General features: G+C 34.4%; 1 protein-coding gene across 9 annotated transcripts in view; it reads right to left on the bottom strand.

Annotated features, from left to right (window-relative positions):
• Nucleotides 1-24893, bottom strand: part of LOC136038704 (uncharacterized) — a 211762-nt gene that overhangs the window by 65986 nt on the left and 120883 nt on the right. For 7 of the 9 annotated variants that reach the window (XM_065722024.1, XM_065722026.1, XM_065722017.1 and 4 more), the window contains one exon: nt 4163-4388. In XM_065722024.1, coding sequence (XP_065578096.1) covers nt 4163-4386 — 224 coding nt within the window. In that variant the 5' untranslated portion in view covers nt 4387-4388. Of the gene's footprint in view, nt 1-4162; nt 4389-19978; nt 20170-24893 lie in introns of all 9 variants that reach the window. The other 2 variants (XM_065722021.1, XM_065722022.1) reach the window with 2 other exon arrangements.

Consider the following 24893-nt stretch of genomic DNA (forward strand, 5'->3'; position numbering starts at 1 on the left):
TTCGATTAGCAATCAACAAAGCACCGGGACACAGGGAGTATAAATGACGACCAGGACATAAGTAAAAAAAAAAAACTATCTATATATATAAAAATAAGTTGTCTGTGGATCTGTGGATCGTGGATCAGGTGACGTCACCTGAAAAACTGGATCAGGTGACGTCAAACTGAAAAAACTAAAAAAAGGCAAAAACTACAAAAAAAACTAAAAACTAATAAAAAAAATAAAAAGCTAAAAAACTAAAAAAACTAAAAAAAGGCAAAAACTACAAAAAAAACTAAAAACTAATAAAAAAGCTAAAAAACTAAAAAAACTAAAAAAAAGGCAAAAACTACAAAAAAACTAAAAACTAATAAAAAAAAATAAAAAAGCTAAAAAACTTAAAAAAAATAAAAAAACTAAAAAAAGGTAAAAAACCTAAAAAAACTAAAAACTAAAAAAAAACTAAAAAAAAGGAAAAACTGAAAATAAGCTAAAATAAAGTAAAAACCAATAAAAAACTAAAAAAAAACTGAAAAAAACTAAAAAAAGGCAAAAACTACAAAAAAACTAAAAACTAATAAAAAAAGTAAAAAAGCTAAAAAACTAAAAAACTAAAAAAACTAAAAAAAACTAAAAAAGGTAAAAAACTAAAAAAAATAAAAAATAAAAAAAAATAAAAAAAAAGGAAAAAACTGAAAATAAGCTAACATAAAGGTAAAAACCAATAAAAAACTAAAAAGAAAAAAAGGAAAAAACTAAAAAAATTTTCATCTAAAAAACTAAAAAAACTAAAAAAGGTAAAAACTAAAAGAACTAAAAAAGAAAAAAATAAATGACGACACTCAAGAGAAAGCGACCAGGACAAAAGGAATGTCCGATTAGCAATCAACAAAGCACCGGGACACAGGGAGTATAAATGACGACCAGGACATAAGTAAAAAAAAAATTAACAAAACTAAAAAGAAGGTAAAAACTACAAAAAAACTAAAAAGAAAAAAAAACTAAAAACTATAAAAAAAATAAAAAATCTAAAAATCTAAATAAACTAAAAAAGAAAAAAAAAGGAAAAAAAATAAAGGAGAAAAACAAAACTAAAAAACGAATGTATATACAGACCGGTACACCGGGATACAAATGACGACCGGACACAGGGAATATAAATGACGACGGGACACAGGGACACAACTACAACGGGGACACCGGGGGAAACAGGGGGATATAAATTGACGACGGGACAAAAAACTAAAAAGAAAAAAAAACTAAAACTAATAAAAAACTAAAAAATCTAAAAATCTAAATAAGCTAAAAAAGAAAAAAAAAAGAAAAAAATAAAGGAGAAAAACAAAAACTAAAAAACGAATGTATATACAGACCCGGACACCGGGATACAAATGACGACCGGGACACAGGGAATATAAATGACGACCGGGACACAGGGACACAACTACAACGGGGACACCGGGGGAAACAGGGGGATGTAAATGACGACCGGGACACTGGGACAGGGAATGGTCGATTAGCAATCACCATCAACAAAGCTCAAGGGCAATCATTAGAATCATGAGGTATAGATCTGAATACAGATTGTTTTCCCATGGACCATTATATGTTGCATGTTCAAGAGTCGGTAAACTGACAATCTATTTATATGCAAAGACAATGGGACAGCAAAGAATGTTGTATATTCGCAAGTTTTACGTAGTTAAAACCATATATATATATATATATATATATATATATATATATATATATTATATATATATATATATATATATATATATATATATATATATATATATATATATTACGTCACCTGAAAAAACTGGATCAGGTGACGTCAAAACTGAAAAAACTAAAAAAAGGCAAAAACTACAAAAAAAAACTAAAAACTAATTAAAAAAAAATAAAAAGCTAAAAAACTAAAAAAACTAAAAAAAGGCAAAAACTACAAAAAAAACTAAAACTAATAAAAAAGCCCGGGACACAGGCCGGGAAAAAAATCCACCGGGACACAGGGAGTATAAATGACGACCAGGACATAAGTAAAAAAAAAAACTATCTTATATATAAAAATAAGTTGTCTGTGGATCTGTGGATCGTGGATCAGGTGACGTCACCTGAAAAAACTGGATCAGGTGACGTCAAAACTGAAAAAACTAAAAAAAGGCAAAAACTACAAAAAAAACTAAAAACTAATAAAAAAAATAAAAAAGCTAAAAAACTAAAAAAACTAAAAAAAGGCAAAAACTACAAAAAAAACTAAAAACTAATAAAAAAGCTAAAAAACTAAAAAAACTAAAAAAAAGGCAAAAACTACAAAAAAACTAAAAACTATAAAAAAAATAAAAAAGCTAAAAAACTTAAAAAACTAAAAAAACTAAAAAAGGTAAAAAACTAAAAAAACTAAAACTAAAAAAAAACTAAAAAAAAAGGAAAAAACTGAAAAATAAGCTAAAATAAAGGTAAAAACCAATAAAAAACTAAAAAAAACTGAAAAAACTAAAAAAGGCAAAAACTACAAAAAAACTAAAAACTAATAAAAAAAAGTAAAAAGCTAAAAAACTAAAAAACTAAAAAAAACTAAAAAAGGTAAAAAACTAAAAAAAATAAAAAATAAAAAAAAATAAAAAAAAGGAAAAAACTGAAAAATAAGCTAACATAAAGTAAAAACCAATAAAAAACTAAAAAGAAAAAAAGGAAAAAACTAAAAAAAAATTTCATCTAAAAAACTAAAAAAAACTAAAAAAGGTAAAAACTAAAAGAACTAAAAAAGAAAAAAATAAATGACGACACTCAAAGAGAAAGCGACCAGGACAAAAGGAATGTTCGATTAGCAATCAACAAAGCACCGGACACAGGGAGTATAAATGACGACCAGGACATAAGTAAAAAAAAAAATTAACAAAACTAAAAGAAGGTAAAACTACAAAAAAACTAAAAAGAAAAAAAACTAAAAACTAATAAAAAAAATAAAAAATCTAAAAATCTAAATAAACTAAAAAAGAAAAAAAAAGGAAAAAAATAAAGGAGAAAAACAAAACTAAAAAACGAATGTATATACAGACCGGTACACCGGATACAAATGACGACCGGGACACAGGGAATATAAATGACGACCGGGACACAGGGACACAACTACAACGGGGACACCGGGGGAAACAGGGGGATATAAATGACGACCGGACAAAAAAACTAAAAAGAAAAAAAAACTAAAAACTAATAAAAAAACTAAAAAATCTAAAAATCTAAATAAGCTAAAAAGAAAAAAAAAGGAAAAAATAAAGGAGAAAAACAAAACTAAAAAACGAATGTATATACAGACCGGGACACCGGGATACAAATGACGACCGGGACACAGGGAATATAAATGACGACCGGACACAGGGACACAACTACAACGGGGACACCGGGGGAAACAGGGGATGTAAATGACGACCGGACACTGGACAGGGAATGGTCGATTAGCAATCACCATCAACAAAGCTCAAGGGCAATCATTAGAATCATGAGGTATAGATCTGAATACAGATTGTTTTCCCATGGACCATTATATGTTGCATGTTCAAGAGTCGGTAAACCTGACAATCTATTTATATGCAAAGACAATGGGACAGCAAAGAATGTTGTATATTCGCAAGTTTTACGTAGTTAAAACCATATATATATATATATATATATATATATATATATTATATATATATATATATATATATATGTATATATATATATATATATATTAATATATATATATATATATATATATATATCTATCTATATTCACAGGTGGGACATAGGGACACAACTACAATGGCGCGTAACTATTATGGCGCGTAACGACTTACGCGCGCGGGGGGGCTTGGGGGGGGCGCGAAGCGCCCCCACCAACTAGGTGTTGGGGTGGCGCGAAGCGCCACCCCAACAGCTAGTATATATATATATATATATATATATATATATATAGTTCAGAGCACATTTTTGGAAGCTACAGTTCCCAACGAATCTGTCGAAGAAAATCAGAGATCAAAATTCAAGATTCCAAGATCAAGATTCCTCCCAGATTTCTGGATCTTTCATTGATTGGGAACTGCTATTCTAAGACATTACTTTTTTGTCCTCCAAAATGCACTATAAACTACAAAATACTGTATATTTTTTCCTGAGGGATATCATTCTAATATACCTGTTCGGATCGACTTTATTTTTTGCCGTTTTTTTAATCGGAGAAGAAAGAGACAAGACCACAGGTCGTCGAGGCGGCAAATCCGGTTGTGGCTTTAGTAAAGCTGCTCTGACATATTCTCCATCCTGCTTCATAAGTCGAGAGCCAATTGTATTTGGCACCGGTGGCGGCTTTGGAGGCATACATTGGGAACTTGGCCAGCAGCCTGTGGCATTATGTGGCATTTCTGCAACAAAAACAGAAAAATAATGAATCAGTCAGTAATTTAATGAGACGAAACAATAAGATGAAGTCATAAAGTTAAATTAACATAAATTTTAGCCGATGCGTTATCCATTGATAATGAAAAGAATGCAGTACAAGATCTTATTTTATGGTTTTAGATTGGATAGCAAACAGAGAAAGACAAAAAAAGGATGATAACAAATTTTAAAAAAGGTGTTGATGGTGCTACTTTTGCGTAGGCAATACTCAAAGGGTATTTTCAAGTACATACTTCAAGGCCTAGCTTCCGTGATCGTTAAGGATTTTCCTATAATGTTCAATAATCTTTTTTATGGCACTTGATATTAACCAAGTGACATATAGCAATCGCAAATTCTGTCGGTCTGTCTGTCTGTCGGTCCCGGTTTTGCTACTTTAGGTACTGCCAGGAAAGCTAGGACGATGAAATTTGGCAGGCGTATCAGGGACCGGACCAGATTAATTAGAAATAGTTTTCCCCGATTTGACCATCTGCGGGAGTGGGGGGGGGCGTTAATTCGGAAAAAATAGAAAAATTGAAGTATTTTTAACTTACGAACGGTTGATCAGATCTTAATGAAATTTGATGTTTGGAAGGATATCGTGTCTCAGAGCTGTTATTTTAAATCCCGACCAGATCTGCTGACATTGGGGGGGGGGGGGGGGGAATTTGGGAGGGGGAACCTAAAATCTTGGAAAACACTTAGAGTAGAGGGATCGGGATGAAACTTGGTGGGAAAAATATACACAAGTCCTAGATACATGATTGACATAACCGGAACGGATCCACTCTTTTTGAGGTAGTTGGGGAGGGGGGTTAATTCTGAAAAATTAGAAAAAAATGAGGTATTTTTAACTTACGAACGGTGATCGGAAATCAATGAAATTTTATATTTAGAAGGATATCGTGTCTCAGAGCTCTTATTTTGAATCCTGACCGGATCTGGTGACATTGGGGGTGGGGGAGTTGGGAGGGGGGAACCTAAAATCTTGGAAAACACTTAGAGTGGAGGGACCGGGATGAAACTTGGTGGGAAAAATAAGCACAAGTCCTAGATACATGATTGAAATATCCGGAACGGATACGCTCTCTTTGGGGTAGTTGGGGGGGGGGGATTAATTCTGAAAAATAAGAAAAAATGAGGTACTTTTAACTTACGAATGGGTGATCGGATCTCAATGAAATTTGATATTTAGAAGGATATCGTGTCTCTAAGCTCTTTTTTTAAATCCCGACCGGATCTGGTGACATTGGGGAGAGTTTGAGATGGGGGAACCTAAAATCATGGAAAACGCTTAGATTGGAGGGATCGGGATGAAACTTGGTAGGAAAAATAAGCAGAAGTCTTAGATACGTGATTTACATAACTGGAACGGATCTGCTCTATTGGGGGGGGGGGTTATTCTGAAAAATTAGAAAAAATGAGTATTTTTAACTTACGAAGGAGTGATCGGATCTTCATGAAACTTCATATTTAGAAGGACCTAGTAACTCAGATCTCTCATTTTAAATCTCAACCGTATCCAGCGTCATTGGGGGGGGGCAGTTGGGGGACAGAAATCTTAGAAAATACTTAAAGCGGAGAGATCAGGATGAAACTGGATGGGAATAATAAAACCTGTCTAAGATACGTGACTGACATAACCGGACCAGATCTGCTCTCTTTGGTGGAGTTGGGGGGGGGGTAATTTTGAAAATTGAGGTATTTGTAACTTACGAAAGGGTGACCAGATCTTAATGAAATTTGGTATTTAGAAAGATATTGTGCTTTAAAGCTCTAATTTCAAATTCCGACCAGATTCTGTGACATTGGGGGGAATTGGAGAGGGAAACCAAAATTTTTGGAAAACGTGAAAATTGGAATATTTTTATCTTACGAATAGGTGATCAGATCTTAATGAAATTTGATATTTAGAAGGAATTCATGTCTCTGAGCTCTCATTTCAAATCCCGACCAGATCTTTTGACATTGGGGGGATTTGGAGGGGTAAATCTGGGAAAACGCTTGGAGTGGAGGAATCGGGATGAAGCTTGGTGGATAGAATAAGCAAATGTCCTTGATACGTGATTGACGTAACCGTACTGGATTCAACTCTCTTTGGGGGAGTTGGGGGAGGGGTTCAGTGCTTTGGCGAGTTTGGTGCTTCTGGACGTGCTAGGACGATAAAAATTGGTAGGCGTGTCAGGGAGCTGCACAAATTGACTTGATAAAGTCGTTTTCCCAGATTCGACCATCTGGGGGGCTAAAGGGAGAGGAAAAATTAGAAAAAATTAGGTATTTATAACTTACGAGTGGGTGATCGGATCTTAATGAATTTTGATATTTAGAAGGACATCGTGACTCAGAGCTCTTATTTTAAATCCTGACCGGCATTAAGCCTCTGATTTTCCTGTTAAATCAATCTATTGATTCTTAAAATTTTATTAGAGCTCTTACCATATGAGCTCTTGGCTCTTAGCCCTTCTTGCCTCGTCACAAGTGCCATATGAGCTCTTAGCTCTTGTTTTTACTTGAGTACAAATATTTTAAGAATTCCTTTTCACTTGGTTTTTGTCAGCCTACCGCAAGCATTTTGACCTCTAAGGGAAAGTTAAAGTTTTGCTAAATTTGGATTTTGTAGGATATTGAAACATGTTTGAAAGATATATGCATCTTACCTATATACTATGTATCTTACCTATATTACTATATGTATCTACCAAAATATGTAAAAATAACATCCAAATTGCTAAAAAAAAATATATATATATACGAATTTGTGGGGTAATCATATAAATATTGTGACGGGCTCTCATATAAGTATAGAAACAAGCTCTCAGCCCCCTTCCCCATAATGACAATTTCGAAAAATGCCTATGTCTCTTCATCTCCCAAAGTCTTCCAAAATTTGTGTTTTTTCCTAAATCCAGCTAAATATATCCTTTTTGATTTTACATTGTTTTTATCCGTAATTGTGATGAAGCAATAATTCAGAAAGCTATTTTTTTTTCTTCCTTTATTTAATTACTTGTATCAGCTCCGTGTAACTGATGTGAATGTCACTTGGACTTGGACTAAGACTCACTAGCAGTGGATGGAATTAAAGCATGAATGATTGTACTTTTTTGAGTGGTTGTATTTTCTGGTTGATTTCCAGTTTTACACAAAGCGTAGAACAACTTTTAATGATGCAAGTTGGAGGTCATAGACAATATGATCTGTCTATTTTTAAACATATAACATATTTTTAATATATTAAATAAATTAATATGATAACATATAATATATTAAATATGTTTTTAAACATATAAAAATATAACAATTTCAATAAATATAAAACCCTACTTAGACTTCCGGCTCATTCACCTCATTCAATATCTAGTGTTTTTTTAATGTTCCATTCTGTCGCAAGATGTTCTCAATACTCCTCATTTGTTAGTTACTTTTTGTTTTCGTATTTGTTTTCCTTAGACAAAGTTGAACCCCTCCCCCAAAAGTTTAATCCTTTCTCGAAATATCCAAGGATTAGTAATTGTTTAGATTATAATAAAATCTAGTGCAATACGCTTAAACAAGCAAAGAGTCGAGCCTGAACAATTAAAACACTTCAGACGAAGTCTGAAGTGTCTTATTGAGAAATCTGAAGACGAAGTCTTTTTAAGAAGGTATGGTACAAGCACGAACGATAAGCTGACTATTTCACAAACAATGTAGCGAAGTAACGAACATAGGCTCACAATGAGGACAATTCGCTTGGCTAAGGCATCAAGTAGCATTTCAAGTGAAATAGTAACTCCAAAATCTTATGCTGGAGAGTTCATGTTCCATCAAACTGAGAAAGCTTCCCAATCTTAAAAGTTAGCAGCAATAAGCATATAGTGAGTAGGAACCAAGATAGAGTTCCTGGTTCAAAAGATGGCATAACATACAACCCGTATTGAGTAAAAAAGGCCGCTTTGGCCTGTAAAACGCTGTGTTGGTCCAGCCCTTAAGTTCGCCAGTATAGTATTCAGTGAGGGCCCTGAGCAGGGGGTATTTTACAAAACAAGTGAATTGTACGAGAGGTATGAGGGACTGGGGAGTGACTCTTGAGACTTCAAGTTTGAACAAGTCCCCTTCTACCTGAGTATCTGCCTACGTTGTGAAAAGGGGAAATTAAGTTTTATTTAAAAAAAAGGAAAATACAAAATGTGGCGAATTTTTGCTTCAAATATCCCTTGAAATTATTAAAACTCTTAGAAATGATATGGGATCGTGTTAAAAACCTGTGGTTTAATAGATAGAAGATTATGAATCGTGTTTTTGAATCTTCCAACGAATCAATATGACCTATGCTTAAAACGATTATTTCGACAGATCCGCTCACGATGGTTTCAGGATCCGGGTTGGTGACTTTTCTAAACTTTATTTTTATATTGATTTTTATGATGTATACCCAAAACAGTACATAATACCAAAGGTTGCTCTCATCGACGAGGCACGCTGCCCACTTCTTGTCATTGCGAAATCTTTACCTTATTGATAGCTCGTGTTAGTTTTTTGCCTCTGCGTTAAACTACTAATGCACTGCAAAGCAATTGTTATAAAAAAAAAAATAGGAGATAACAATTTGGCATTTCCTCACACTATCTTTACAATCTTGATATGGTGGTTTTGTTTTACAGACATGTACAAACAAAAAATAAAACTGAAACTGGCCCTACTTAATAAGCAAAAGCTGGAAGGGTAATTCCCGCCAGAACTGACCGAACAACCTTGGATCCCAAAAACTCCCTAAAAACAAGCTTTTCAGGGGAGGGTTAACATATGGGTTTGGGTTGTGGGATTCTTTTTCGTATAAAAGCTCTGAAACAAAAATTCCGCGTACGTGATTGTTTCAAATTCAGCTTTTTAAATATCCAGTGTGGTGTAAGTGGCTGCATAGTAAAATTCCTGATATCTGGCATTCATGGAATTCCATTTCATGGAAAAGCTCTTTCCGAGCCAGCCGTAATGCGAAAAGGTATTAGGCGAGGCAGCGTTCTTCGTCCTTTTGTTTTCAACCGTGCAATCCGTAATATATATTATGTCTCTACTATTAATATATTATTTCTCAGCGGCTTAGGAAACATATTATCTCTCTACGTAGAAAATTTTAACCGGACTTCTGGGGAATTTCCAATCTATGAACTACATTTTAGCACGGAAAAGTGCGAGTCTTATGATATTCACACGAGGTAATACTTGGAGTGGCTGAGCAAAATATTGTGTTGTTGCACGGTTGCATTATGCTTGAAATTGGCATGGTTTCTTTGATTACCATGGCAATCTTTGATTATCATATATATTTTAAGGAACATGTCAAGAAGGATTTTGAATAGGGTGTGTGTTTATCTTGTAATTTTGTCCTAACTATTAGGGGTAAAAGGGTTAGAACCAAAGTAAATAGATTTTTGAATTGGACTAAAAGGGTTAATTTTTACCTAGTGGGTTTTATTTTTAATTTTTGTATGAAAAATATGTTACTAGAAATATATTTCCTGTTATGAGGAAATATGCTACCTCTCTACGGCTTAGGAAACATATTATCTCTCTACGTAGAAAATTTTAGTCGGACTTCTGGGAAATTTCCAATCTATGAGCTACATTTTAAAACGAAAAAGCGTGAGTTTTATGATATTCACACGAGGTAATACTTGGAGTGTCTGAACAAAATATTGTGTTGTTATGATTATCGAAATTATCAGCAAAATAAGACCAGGAGAAAACAAGGTAAAACAAGAAACCAAAATTGAGGCCCATGCTACCACGGGCCAACCCAGTTAAAAATAAACTGAATCTTATTGCAGCAATTAGGACTCGAACCAGGATTGAGTAATATGAAAGGGTTTAAACAGTTTCAATTAGCTTTCGCAAAATTCAATGACCTCTCGCTATGGATGGTTCATATACTGAAAGAAATGAAGGATTTGAAATTAAAGTTATTTTACATAGTTCTTTACTAAGGTAACCATACAAACTACAAACTAGTTGAATTGAACCTTCTGACATGGTGAACATTTCAAAAAGCATCACAGAAGAAAGGTATGTGTTCGAAAACAATTTCGAGGAAACCCGTCATTTTGCAAATATTGAGTAAAACAAAAAAAAAACTTTCCGAAAAAGAGGTTTTTCGAAGAAAAGTAAAGAGCCACGTTAAACTTAAGACGAACAGAAATAAATTGACATAATAGTTCAAACTCAAAACGAGCAGAAATTAATTTAAAGAATAAATGAAGCCCAAACCGAAAACAAATTAAATAAACAATCATAGAAAACAAAACATTCAACAAGTACTAATATAAGTGAATATATAAATCTTAAAATGAGTAAAACTTAAATCGAACATTGAAATCAAATTTAAAACGAACAAAAATCACTGCAAACAAGAATTTGGCTACTACCTCCTTCTCCCTTCCCTAATGGTAAAAGTCTAAAGCCAACTACATGATTTGGGTTTTATTGAAAATTATATGTCTTGAACAGTCCTTGAAAAAAACTAATTGAATTAAACTGAATATTTCATATATAGTTATATTAACTGCTAAAGCTCAGCAATTCAATATTTAACTACAAAAGAAGACATTTGTCATATAATTCATTTTCACTGAGGCGAAAATCGAACTTTCGATTTCCAAGCAAGTGACACGACCACTGCCTTCATAAAAACCTTATGCGTTAACCATAAACATCTTGCATAACTTAAACCTCTTGCCCCAGGGGCTGGGGGGTCAACTCTGTAAGCACATTGTTTCACCTTCTGACTAGTTTGAACAAAATGGCCATCTCAAAATTTTGATCCGATGTATTGGAGGAAAAAGGGGCGCAAGCGGGAAGCCTGGTTTTTTATTCTTAAAAAGGCGCTTTCTTGAACGGCAATTTTCGGTTTCCGATCGTATTTGCCTCATTCAAAGTCTATATGACCACCCCTTTCAGAAAAACCCTACATGTTAACAACGGGCAGCTTGAATAATTTACAGTCCTTACACTGGGGAATACGGGGGTTTTTCAACCCAGAGGCCTACAGACGCTACTGTCAGCCCTGTAGCCCCTTCATTTGAGTGTAACTTTTGAAAGATTTAAAATATGCTTAATGATTATGGCCAGCGATTTCTAACAACTAGTTTGATGTTTCGCTGTGTTAAGGAGATTCGATACCAAAACCATTTTACGAGCCTCAGCTTCGAATAAACGTATCAAAGACAAAGGGCCCATTAGCAAATTTTCTCAGAGGACTAGCAAACACTGAAAGCTTTTGTGAATCTGCGGTTGAACTATGAAATTTGATTGGAAGAGACAGTGAAATTTTACGTCCCCTCTGTTGGCAATGTGAATAGCATTTGATTAGCAGGTAAGATAGAACATTTATAAGATTAGCCTTTCCTGAACTTTAAGCTGAAAACTCTACTCCGTATAATCGAAAGAAACAAAATTCACACTTTCTAATGATGCAAGTTTCATTAAAACTGAATACCTCCGACACAAAATGGGAGAAAATTTCTGGGAAAGTAAGTTACGGCTTTTAGTTTTATGTTGCTTATTCGGATCTCTTAACCAAGCTTTACAAGTTATGGCAAAATTACCCAATCAATTTTAGAACAGTTTGGCCACAAAATCTAAAACAACTTGTAATGGAAGAGATAGGGTGATCCTTTAAGGTATTAAATTAAAAAAAAAACAAGCTTTTTTTAAATGAAAGTAAGGAGCGACATTAAACTTAAAACGAACAGAAATTACTCCGTATATAAAAGGGGCTTTTCCTCCTCAACGCCTCGCTCTTTACGCTAAAGTTTGACTCTTTCTCTTAACTCTACTTTTTAAAACAGTAAAAAACTTTAGCGTTTTTTTTAATGCATGTTTTGATCTTGGCTCTCCGCACATAAATAATTAAAACGAAATTTGCATTTTTTTTTTTTTGCCTAAATGACTTTCTCATAGTTTTGATCAGAAGATTTTGAGAAAAAAGGAGCGAGGGAGGAGGACTAGTTGCCCTCCAATTTTTTATTACTTAAAAAGGCAACTAGAACTTCAAATTTTTTACGAACGTTTTCATTGGTAAAAAATATGCGTAACTAACGAATTAACTTACATAACGAACTTCGTATTTTTTTATTGCGTATATGAGAGGGTTCAACCCTCGTCAATACCTTGCTCTTTACGCTAAAGCTTAAATTTTGTCCCAATTCCTTAAGAATGATCCCTGAATCACAAAGACCGTAGAATAAATAGTTGAAACTACTAAAAATACTTTAGCTTAAAGAGTGAGGTATTACGCGGTGTTAAACTCCTCATATGCGTAATAATTTCTGTTCCTTTTAAGTTTTAATGCTGCTCCCCACTTTCAGTAGAAAAAAACTTTTCATATTTATTTTCTCATTGTTTTTTAAATAATGCTAGAAAATCCTGCGCCCCTTTCATGGAAAGTCTCTTCCCCCTGAGAAATTCCTCCATGGAAAGATCCTTCCACGTACCCCCCCAAACTTGCCCCCCTAAACCAAAAAAAAAATCCCTGAAAACGTCTGTACACTTCCCAGTAACCATTACTATATGCAAACACAGGTCAAATTTGTAACTTGCAGCCCTCCCACGGGGACTGCAGAGGAGTAAGTAGTCCCCAAAGACATAGTTATTAGGTATTCGACTATGGTGAATAAAATGGCTATCTCAGAATTTTGGTCTGGTGACTTTGGGGGAAAATGAGCGTGGGAGGGGGCCTAGGCTCCCTCCAATTTTTTGGGTCACTTAAAAAGGGCACTAGAACTTTTAACTTCCGTTAGAATGAGTCCTCATGAGACATTCTAGGACCACTGAGTCGATACAATCACCCCTGGGGAAAAAACAACAAAAAAACAAATAAACACGAGTCCGTGATTTGTCTTCTGGCAAAAAATGCGAAATTCCACATTTGTGTAGGTAGGAGCTTAAAACTTCTACAATAAGGTTCTCTGATGAGCTGAATCTGATGGTATGATTTTCGTTAAGATTGTATGACTTTTAGAGGGTGTTTCCCCCTATTTTCTAAAATGAGGCGAATTTTCTCAGGCTCGCAACTTTTGACGGGTAAGACTAATCTTGATGAAACTTATATATTTAAAATCAGCATTAAAATGCGATTCATTTAATGGAACTATTGGTATCAAAACCCCATTTTTTAGAGTTTCGGTTACTATTGAGCCAGGTCTCTCCTTACTACAGTTCGTTACCACGAACTGTTTGATCGAGGTCTGATTTGACGCAAATGGTTATGGAAAGTATGAAGAAAAAAATGGGCTTGACAGTCTGTCTAATTGTTAAAAAGTAATTGTGAATTGATTTCCTCTTCTGGACAACCAGGATAACTTCAAAGTTGTTCCTGTCCTCACTCCTCATTCAATTCTCCAGCAAAGAAATCGTATCTACATTGACAAAGCGCCGTAAGGGTCTCCTGAAGGCCACTGGAGATAAATTCGGTCTGCGAAATTTGTGGACGGACCATGGCCGAGTATTAAAAAAAAAAAAATACCCGGAGATCGGGCAGCTATGAAAATAAGGGTGTTTCATGATCGAAAGCAGAATTCTTATTTCCTTGTTTTTTTTTTTTTAATTTAGTGTTTTCTATATAGTTGATTTTTGCGTTTTCGGTCACACTAGCTGTATACGCGGTGATCAGCTAAGGATGTTTTAAAATAATCCTTTCCTTGATCTATTACAACTCGACAGAGCAACCTGTTGTTTTAATTTTGTTCCTTCGGTAATTAGTGCAGATAAAACATTTGAATTGTCTTAATCACTAAAAAAAAATCGCATTATATCATCGTACCGTGGAATTTAGCTGATGTTACAATGTGCGAATTTCCAATCTGATATTAAATTTTAAAAAACAAGTTTTTTATAACTGCAAGTAAGGAGCGAAATTAAAACTTAAAACGAACAGAAATTATTCCTTATAAGAAAGGGATTGTCCCCTCCTCAACGCTCCAGTCTTTAAGCTAAAGCTTGACTCTGTCACAACTCTACTTTTTAAAACAACTAAACTAAGGCTTGACTCTGTCACAACTCTACTTTTTGAAACAATTAAAAAAACTTTAGCGTAAAGAGCGAGACGCCGAGGAGGGGACAACCTGTTTCATGTACAAAACAATTTCTGTTCGTCTTAAGTTTTAATGTCGCTCCTTACTTGCAGTCAAAAAACTTGCTTTTTTATTTAATTTCTGAACGTTTTTGAATTAATGCATGTTTTGATTTTGGCTCACCGCAAATGAATAAATAAAACGAAATTTGCATTTTTTTTTTCTTAATGGCTTTCTCACAGTTTTGATGGGACGATTTTGATAAAAAAAAAGGGGGGGTGGGGGAGCAGGCCTAGTTGCCCTTCACTTTTTGGCTACTTAAAATGCAACTATATCTTTTATTTTATTTTTTACGAACGTTTTTGATTGCAATAAACATACGTACCACACGAATTAACTTACGTAACGGACTTCTATATTTTTGTATTTTTATTACGTATATGAGGGGGTTCGGCCTCTCGTCAATACCTCGCTCTTTACGCTAAAGCTTGAATTTTGTCCCAAATCTTTAAGAATGATCTCTGAATCACAAAGGCCGTAGAATAACTACTAAAAACACTTTAGCGTAAAGAGCAAGGTATTGTGGAGTAGACGAACCCCCTTATATGCGTAATATTTTATGTTCGTTTTAAGTTTTAATGCTTCTCGTTACTTCCAGTTGAGAAAAAAATTATTTATTTTCTCATTGTTTTTTTTAATAATGCTAGAAAATCCTGCGTCCCCTTCATGGATATTCTCTTCACTCATGAAAAATTCCTCCCATCTAACCGACTCCCCCTGATCCCTCACCCCCCCCCCACCACCCCAACGTGAAAAAGTCCCCCTGAAAACGTCTGTACACTTCATAATGACCATTACTATATGTAAACAATGGTCAAAGTTTGTCACTTGTAACCCCTCCCCCGGGGACCGTGGGATAGTCGTCCCCAAGACATAGTTATTAGGTTTTTGACAAAGTTGAACAGAATGGATATCTAAAAATTTTGATCCAGTGACTTTGGGGAAAAAATGTGAGGGGGATGGGGCCTAAGTGTCCCCCAATTTTTGGTCGATAGAAAAAAATTCAGAGCAGTATTCCTTATTTCAGAACAAGATTTTGCATTCATGGCAAACTCTTGCATAGAAATACGGTAAAGGTCGGCATACACGAGTATGTAAAGTAGTTCTATATATAAGCAGGTCCTTAATGAAATATAAATTGATGCGTTTGGTTTCCACTTTAAATTACATTTATGAATATTGTAACCTGATCAACACTCCTTCTTTTATGAAATTAGGGATTCAATGTATAAAAATTAGCAATTCAATCAAATCAATTCTTCAAGTTACTGAATCTTGAATTGGCAGCACGCGTTAAATGCTCGCACCTTTTTTTTTTAGCTCACTAAAATAATAGGCAATGAGATGCAATATCCATGATCCGGCATTGCATAATCATAAGAACAAAAAGTATATCGACTGACTAACAGGCACGTATAGAGACGGTGAAGGAAGGCCTCTAGACCCTTAAGCCCCCCTCTAAGACTCCCGAGGTTTTTACAGCTGTTTCAATTATTTCTCACACTTTCATACAATTAGCATACAATACAATTGGTTTTAAGTTTCTATAAAAATATTTCATTGTATGTGTTTGCTGACAGTGAACAATATCTGGTTGAAGAAATGAAAATTAGAAAGAACAGCTGTAACGAATAGAGGGAACTATTCAAGGTAAAAACGTAAAAAATTTTAAAGATTATATTTTCTTTTAGAATGCTAAAAAAGGGCATAGAATCTATAAATCAAAAGACAATCACAGAAGAACTAAAAATACAACGCCATGGTAGTGCACGAGCCAAAGGCCTGAGCTACGCATGGCAGGTTGGCCTCCTAAGCCTCCAGGGATTTCTTGACCAGAAAAACGATCTAGATAGGTCGCAAATTTGAGAAAAGTCGTTTAGAGCCTTAATTTTGGGAATGAAAATCATGTGAGTGACGTCATACTCGTTTAAATTTCAAGAGCATAAATTACACCATCTCCCCAAGCTTGGTCGCATTGTTTTAGAATTTATAACGTGTGAATATTACACAAGACCATAAATGACTTTGAACAGCTAAAGAAAAAGGCATGGAGCAAGAAACGGCAAAATCTTAATTCAACTGAAATTGCTCATTTGCCATCCTAAGACTTGAAATTAAAGAATAAAACAACGATTACACCAATGCTTAATAAGCTATTTCAGAGGGTGTAGGTATATTGGCACATTCCTGGCTGTTACTGAATTATATGCCAATGCAATTAAAGCAAAAGTATAACGACTTGGGAAAAGCGTGGAAAGACGGTGTTTTATTTATGACGTCATGCGAAATTACACAGGACTTTGAATGAATCTGAACAGCTAACGCAAAAGGCATGAAAAATGTCTGAGGTAATGAGGAACGAAAATGAAGCAAAATAGAGACCTGTGGCTAGAAGACATGCAGCAAGCATCACAGCTAATCCTCAACGAAAACAATGGACAACGACCTGCGGTTAGAAAAAACGAGAGGGATGATTACAATGGAATGAAGGGGCGTGTTATATTAGCGTGCGTGAGTCTATGAAGGATAAAGCGGAAGGAGGACTTGGTTTGTAGTATCTATGACACGTCCAAAAATACACAGGATGGGAACTTATTTTGAACAGCAAAAGAGTAGTCACAGAACAAGAAACAACAAAAATTACATTGATTGCCAACGAAAATTTGACTTAAAAATAAAGAATAACCCGATAATTATATTATTGAGAAATTAAAATGTTTCAGAAATTACAACTGAATAAACAACATGTTATTTTATTGTCAATAAAGGATACATAAAAATGAGGAATTTACTTCATCCCAGAAATTCTTAATTCAACTGAAATTGTCTATTCACCACCCATGATTTGAAATTAAAGAATGAAATGATAATTACCCCACTGTGTAATTTACATATTTCAGAAGGCAGGTCCAATGGAACATTGTCGGTTTTTACTGAATTATTTAACAAAGCAATTTAAGCAAAATATACGCACTGAGGAAAGGCTGGGAAAGGATTCCCCTGTTTGGCATATATGACGTCCTGCAAAATTACATATGATTTTGAATGAGTCCAAACCGCTAAGGCAAAAGGAATGGAAAATTTTCACAGATAATGATGCACAAAAATGAAGCGAAGCGGGATCTGCGGTTAGAAGACATTTGACAACAAGCATCACAACAAACCGCAATTAAAAATAATGGACAAAGGAATCTGTGGTTAGAAGATACGCGACAAGAATGATCAAATGGAATCGTAAACAAAATGTGCGGTTAGAAGAGCAGCAACAGTGAGAATCACAATGAGTCCAAGGAGAAAACAAATGCAACTAATCGGATGATTCTTTGATTAGCAGGGTTGTCACCAAATCCATTACAAAAATATTTCAAAGCTGACCGAAAAATGTAGAAAATGTCCCATTGTCATAACATATCTTCACCTTTTTTCGTTTTTATTTGTTTACTTGCTTTTACAGAACATTCATTTATTAGGTCTTAAATTCGCTCTGCTTTTATAGAAAAAAAAGATACATCGAAAAACTGGTAGCATAGGCAATAGCATAACATCAATTAGTCTGGTCAGATTGGAGCATTCTGGGTGTTTTTTAGGTGGTTGCGCATTGAATTACTCATATCAGCGTATTTTTAAAATGCATTCTTTTTAATTGCAAATTCGGGAAATTTCGCTTTTACGACTCCACTATCAGGCACTAGGTAAGAGATTTTTTAAAAGATTGCAAAATTAGAACAAATAAAACGTTTAAGAATCTTAGTTTTCTGTCGACAATTAATTTTATTTTTCCTCTCAAAATTGTACAGTCTTTTAACGGTCAGAGACCGTTAATGAAAATTGAATAAAACAAAGGTTACTTGCTTCAGCTTTTGTCCTCAGAGAACACTAAAGTGAATAATGATCAACAACAAGCAATACATCTATAGGCTACACAGATATTTCTTATTTTTAAAGCTGAAGACAATGAAAGATATCTTGGAGCAGATTGTTTAAAAAATCAACAAGACACAAATTAACTTTTCTCAAACTTAAAGTAGATGAATGACCTTTAGTATCCTGACCTAAGGTCACTAGAATAAAAATCAGTTATATCATGATATATATATATATATATATATATATATATATATATATATATATATATATATATATATATATATATATATATATATATATATATATATATAGCCCGGCGGCGAGCCCCGGCGGTCGACAGGCTTCTATATATGGATTTTTATTGTCGCTTGTCTTCTAACCGTAGACAATTTGCTGTTTTTTCACATTGCAGTCTTTTCAGAGATATTTGATTACTAAAGCAAGTCCAATTTCCAACAATGATATCTGCTAAGCTTCAAACTTTTGGTTTTCTTTTTAAGGTTTTTGAATTGTTGTAATTCCTCGTTAAAATATAGGCCTATATAAATATTTTTGCATTTACGAGCTTCCGTGCCCCGCACTTGGTACGCGGCAGGCTTCTACATATATAGATTCTCGTTGTCGCTTGTTTTCTAACCGCAGACAATTTGCTGTCTTTTCATACTGGCCGTGCCCCGGCACTTGGCACGCGGCAGGCTTCTATATATAGATTCTCGATGTCGCTTGTTTTCTAACCGCAGACAATTTGCTGTCTTTTCATACTGGCCGTGCCCCGGCACTTGGCACGCGGCAGGCTTCTATATATATAGATTCTCGATGTCGCTTGTTTTCTAACCACAGACAATATGCTGTCTTTTCATACTAAAAGCTTTTCAAAGATATTTGATTATTAAAGCAAGTTCCATTTCCAAGAACGAAATTTACTAAGCTTCAAACTTTTGTTTTTTAAGTTTTTTTAATTGCTGTGATCACTTGTTAAAATATATGCAAATGTTTTTGCAACTACCAGGTTTTTCCTCTTTACGCAATTTAATGTCTTTTCATACTGATTCTTTTCAAAGATATTTGGTTATTAAAGCAGGTCCAATTTTTAACAACAATTTCTACTAAGCTTAGAACTTTTGGTTTTCTTTTTTAAGGTTTTTGAATTGTTGTAGTCCCTTGTTATAATATATACAAATATTTTTGAAATAACCCTTTTGTTGCTCTTTACGGAATTTAATATCTTTTAAGTATGCATATTTTCAACCAAACCTTTATTTGAACAGACAACTAAGACGAAGGAACAAATAAAAATAAAAAGGTGACTAAAGAAAAAGTTTAGTTTTCAGAGATGAAACAAAGCAATTAGAAGTTAATTGGTTCAAGCTTCGGCTCTTTTTTGTGCATCTAAAAAAATATGTCTTTTTCCTTTGCTAGAAATCAGTTTCAGAAAATTCATGTTAGGTCCCGTTTCCTTGCAAGTTTTGAAACCATTTTCGCGGAATTTCTAGTGTTTCAAATTTTTTTTCTTTTCAATTAATGCTATAGTGAAATTAATTGTGTTTCAAATATGTAGTCATAAGCTGCAATTTTGTTACAGTAACGCATAGGCCTACCTGTCTACATACCTCCAGACAGGGGAGGATAACTCCCTCTTTCCGATATCTGTCCGAAGTAATTCTAGAAAAATAGTTGCTCAAACAAGCCCTTTTCGGCCCTCTTTCCCAAAATATTGCTCTGGCCCCTCCCTCCTCCGCAAAGGTCAGACGTATGTGCCCAGAAGAAGGACGAAAAGCACCAATTCAAACTAGAAATGAATGAAATGTTAGATATAAAAAGCATATATCTGTAGCTTCAGATATGTAATATTCTGAGTAATATGAATAATTTTGAACTTTACTTTCTGCTTTTGAAGAACATGGTAGAAAAATATAACAAAACGCTCCAATTGTGTTCAAAGTTTGTTAGCCAAAATATGTATAATTCATTAACCAAACTCTTTATAGAAACAGTATGCTCTTATTTCCAATACTGTTTAAATAAACAGTGCATAAACATTTGTAACTACACATATCTGACTATATTCGAAAGAATCGTTAAAGTTCCAAGAAAGTTCCATCGCCTTAAAGTAACTACTTCTGTAACGGGACGATTACTATTAAGCTTGGTGCCCTGTCTTCTATTATGCTCGCTGACCATTTGTAGCTTTTCTATTTTGCTTGGGTATTATGTATGCTGAGAAATTAATGACTTTGTCCATAAAACACACACAAGCCATGAAAATACGCACAAGCTTTGGAGCATGTGTCATTGAATGCGAGAATCAATAGGAAAAAACAAATCCACGAATCATGTAGAATTTTCGTCTTATCCAGCAACTCCTTACTACAGTTCGTTATCACGAACTGTTTGATCAAACGAAAATTCCTACATGATTCGTGGATTTGTTTTTTCCTATTGATTCTCGCATTCAATGACACATGCTCCAAAGCTTGTGCGTATTTTCAAGGCTTGTGTGTGTTTTATGGACAAAGTCATTAATTTCTCAGCATACATAATGCCCAAGCAAAATAGAAAAGCTCCAAATGGTCAGCGAGCATAATACAAGACAGGGCACTATGCATGCATTGCTTAACACCTGTATAAGTTGGATATAAAATAATACATTCTAATATGCATTTATACAAATGCACCAATTATGTCCGACTTCGTACCGATTGGACATCGTTCATACCGATTGGACACATTTAGTAACCCAATGATGGACCATGAAAAGGTATTGGTGTCTTTTTTAACGTTGACTGGGGCCAACGTTTATAAATACAAATCACGTATGAAAATTCGCAGTGCATGAGATAAAGATTCCTTAAAGATGAAGACAGATATTCATGTTGGATAAAGGGACCTTCAGTCCACAGCCCTTGACAAGAAATACCAAGATTTATACGCTTTTCTCCATATTTCCCTAGATATACCGCGCGGTCCATCAGTGTTTTGCTTCTTTTATTTATAAATAATAAAAAAACAAGTTTTTTTTAACTGAAAGTAAGGAGCGACATTAAAACTTAAAACGTACAGAAATTACTCCATGTATGAAAGGGGCTGCTCCTCCCTCAACGTCCCGCTCTTTTCGCTAAGTTTTAATTTTTCTCTCAATTCTACTTTATTAAACAGTAAATACCTCAGCATAAAGAGCAAGCTATTTAGGAAGAGATGGACCCCAGTATGCGTAATAATCCCTGTTCGTTTTAAGTTTTAATGCTGGTCCTTACTTTCAGTTGAAAAAAACTTTTTCATATTTATTTTTTTATTGTTTTTTTTAAATAATGCTAGAAAATCCAGCGCCCCCTTCATAGAATTTCTCTTCTCCCATGACAACTTCCTCCAAGGGAAGATCCTCCCACGTAGCCCCCTCCCCTAACCAAAAATCATCCCGAAAAGGTCTGTACACTTCCAAATAATAATTACTATATGTAAACGCTAGTCAAATTTTGTAACTTGCAGTCCCTCCCCTGGGGACTGTGGAAGAGTAAGTGAGCCCCAAAGACATAGTTATCATGTTTTTCGACTATGCTGAACAAAATAGCTATCTCAAAATTTTGGTCCGTTGACTTTGAGAAAAAAAGAGCGTGGGAGGGGGCCTAGGTACCCTCCATTTTTTTTGGTCACTTAAAATGGCACTAGAACGTTTAATTTCCGTTAGAATGAGCCCTCTCGCGACATTCTAGGACAATTTGGTCGATACGATCACCCCTGGAAAAAAAAATAAAATAAACACGCACCCGTGATCGGTCTTCTGGCAAAAAAATTCGAAATTCCACATTTTGTGGATAGGAGCTTGAAACTTCAACAAAAACGTTCTCTGATACGCTGAATGCGATGGTGTGATTTTCGTTAAGATCGTATGACTTTTAGGGGATGTTTCCCTCTATTTTCCAAAACAAGGCAAATTTTCTCAGGCTCGTAACTTTTGATGAGTATGACTAAATTTGATGAAACTTATATACTTAAAATCAGCATAAAAATCCAATTCTTTTGATATATCTATTGGTATCAAAATCTCGTTTTTTAGAGCTTTGTTTACTATTGAGCCGGGTCGCTCCTTACACAGTTCGTGTAAGGAGCGTTCCTTACACGTTCAAACAGTTCGTTACCACGAACTGTTTGATTTGTGCTCTATTTTTTACGATGCTTGGGCTTTAAAAATCTTTTGACAAAAAAAAGATATATTAATAACAACTTGATCTTTTTAGGCGAGATACGTAAAAGCTTTTTGAGATATCCGAATATTTGCCAACATTTCAATCTTATTAAATGAATTATTGATATACCCCAGCTGTCTTATAGATGAATAAGTAATTCTATCCGATGAGTTTTTTTCTTGCTAGAGGACGGATTAAACCAAACAAGAAGAATAATTAATGTGCTACTACACATATTTTGTTCTTGGGATGTTCCACGGATTTGCACCACTGTGACAGGCCCTTAGTTAACATAAACGCATTTTTTAATTATGTTGGTGTCTTTGTTTTGACCGTTGACTGCAACCAACGTTTATAGATACGAATCAAGTATGAAAATTCACAGTGCTAAAGATGAAGACAGATAAAGATGAAGACGGATAAAGATGAAGACAGACAAAGATGAAGACAGATAAAGGTCAAGACAGATAAAGATGAAGACAGATAAAGATGAAGACAGATAAAGATGAAGACAGATAAAGAGATAAAGATGAAGACAGATATTCATGTTGAATAAAGGGACCTTCAGTTCACAGCCCTTGACAAGAAATACCAAGATTTATACGCTTTTCTCCATATTTTCCTAGATACACCGCAATGTCCATAAGAGTTCTCCTTTTTTTTATTTATTTGTGCTCTATTTTTTCCGATTTTTGGGCTTTAAAAATGTTCTGACAAAAAAAGAAGATATATTAATAAAAACTAGATCTTTTTAGGCGAGATACGTAAAAGCTTTTTGAGATAGCCTAATATTTACCAACATTTCAATTTCATTAAATAAATTATTGATATATCCCAGCTGTTTTATAAACGAAAATGTAATTCTATCCGATGAGTTTTTGTCTTGCTAGAGGACGGATTAAGCCAAACAAGAAGAATAATTAATGTGCTACTACACATAATTTGTTCTTGGGATGTTCCACGGATTTGCACCACTGTGACAGGCCCCTAGTTAACATAAACACATTTTTTTTACAGCTAGTGATTTACTTCTACAGCGGACCGAAAAACACCAAAACGAATTTAGTAATTCATATCCGCCCTTATCCTGCGCTCAAGCTATGGGGTTAAACATCATCTATCCTGTTGTGAAAATTGAAATGAACTAACTGGGCGGGGCTGTGAGGTTTAAATTGAAATGTGTTAGAATTTATTAGATGTTGAAAAACTAGAGGATATGGTTCAAATTCGCAGTGAAAAGAATCAGAAACTTCTTGGTGCATATCTAAGCATGCTGAGACTGGCATACAAGGTTTTAAATTACTGACTGGTATGATCGTAAAATGAAATTCATTATTCTAATAATAGGCTACTATGCAACAAAATTTACATGGTTATGCTATAATCTTCATTTAAAATTAAAAAAAAAAACATTTTCCAAAAAAAGAAATTATAAAAGAAGGGTAAAGAACCATATCAAAACCTTAGACAAGCAGTACTAAAGCCTATAATCTTCCAAACATAAAACGAGCAGAAATCATAGGCAACGCTATAGCGTTTCCTATAGTACAGAGCCACAGGGCTTCAAGGTATTACTGTCTATTATTTTTTTCACAGAAGCCATTCAAATGGAAATGATGATCATATAAGCTTCGGAGGGGGCTCATTCAATCAAAAATCAGAACTTCTAGTGCCCTTTTTAAGAGTCAAAAGTAACTGAAAGGCAGCCAGCGCCACCCAAGCCCCTTTTTCCCAAAATGATTCCGATCAAAACAAATTCAATGTATATTTGCAATTTTTCAAAAGGATGAGACATTTTTACAGTTCAAGATAAGATTTGAGCGTTCATGAAAAAGATTATGCTGTAGAAAGTTACTTTGATAATCACAAGCATGATTATTTTGAAACAGTTGAAATTTTATTATTAAAAACCAAGTGCAGCCTAAGATATACGTTTTTGTTAGATGGGTCGGAGCCCAGTCAACTTGGAGAACCCATAGATTTAATTTATTTATATGGTGAAAACATACAAGGATAGGACCCTCGCTAAAGATCTTATCTCGGTTGAATCAAACGCATGTCCATATCTATAAAACTGACGACAGATGAGGACTCAGGCTTTTCTCAATTATTAATCAGAGTGAAAATTTGGTCGACGCATTCTCTTCCCTTCATAAGACCATAGCATTCTTCTCTTAAAACTTTATGTACAGCATCCCTGGGTCTAAAATGTATCGTCATACTAAGTAATTAGCTTCCTACAGAAACCAAGTGAGATAGAGAGAGGCCAAAAGAGTCCCTATGGCCAAATGCAGATTAGGCGTTGAAAAAGAATGTGGCATGAGGTCGA

Source organism: Artemia franciscana, chromosome 18 (genome assembly GCF_032884065.1).
Source record: "Artemia franciscana chromosome 18, ASM3288406v1, whole genome shotgun sequence".
In the NCBI taxonomy this organism is placed as follows: Eukaryota; Metazoa; Arthropoda; class Branchiopoda; order Anostraca; family Artemiidae; genus Artemia; species Artemia franciscana.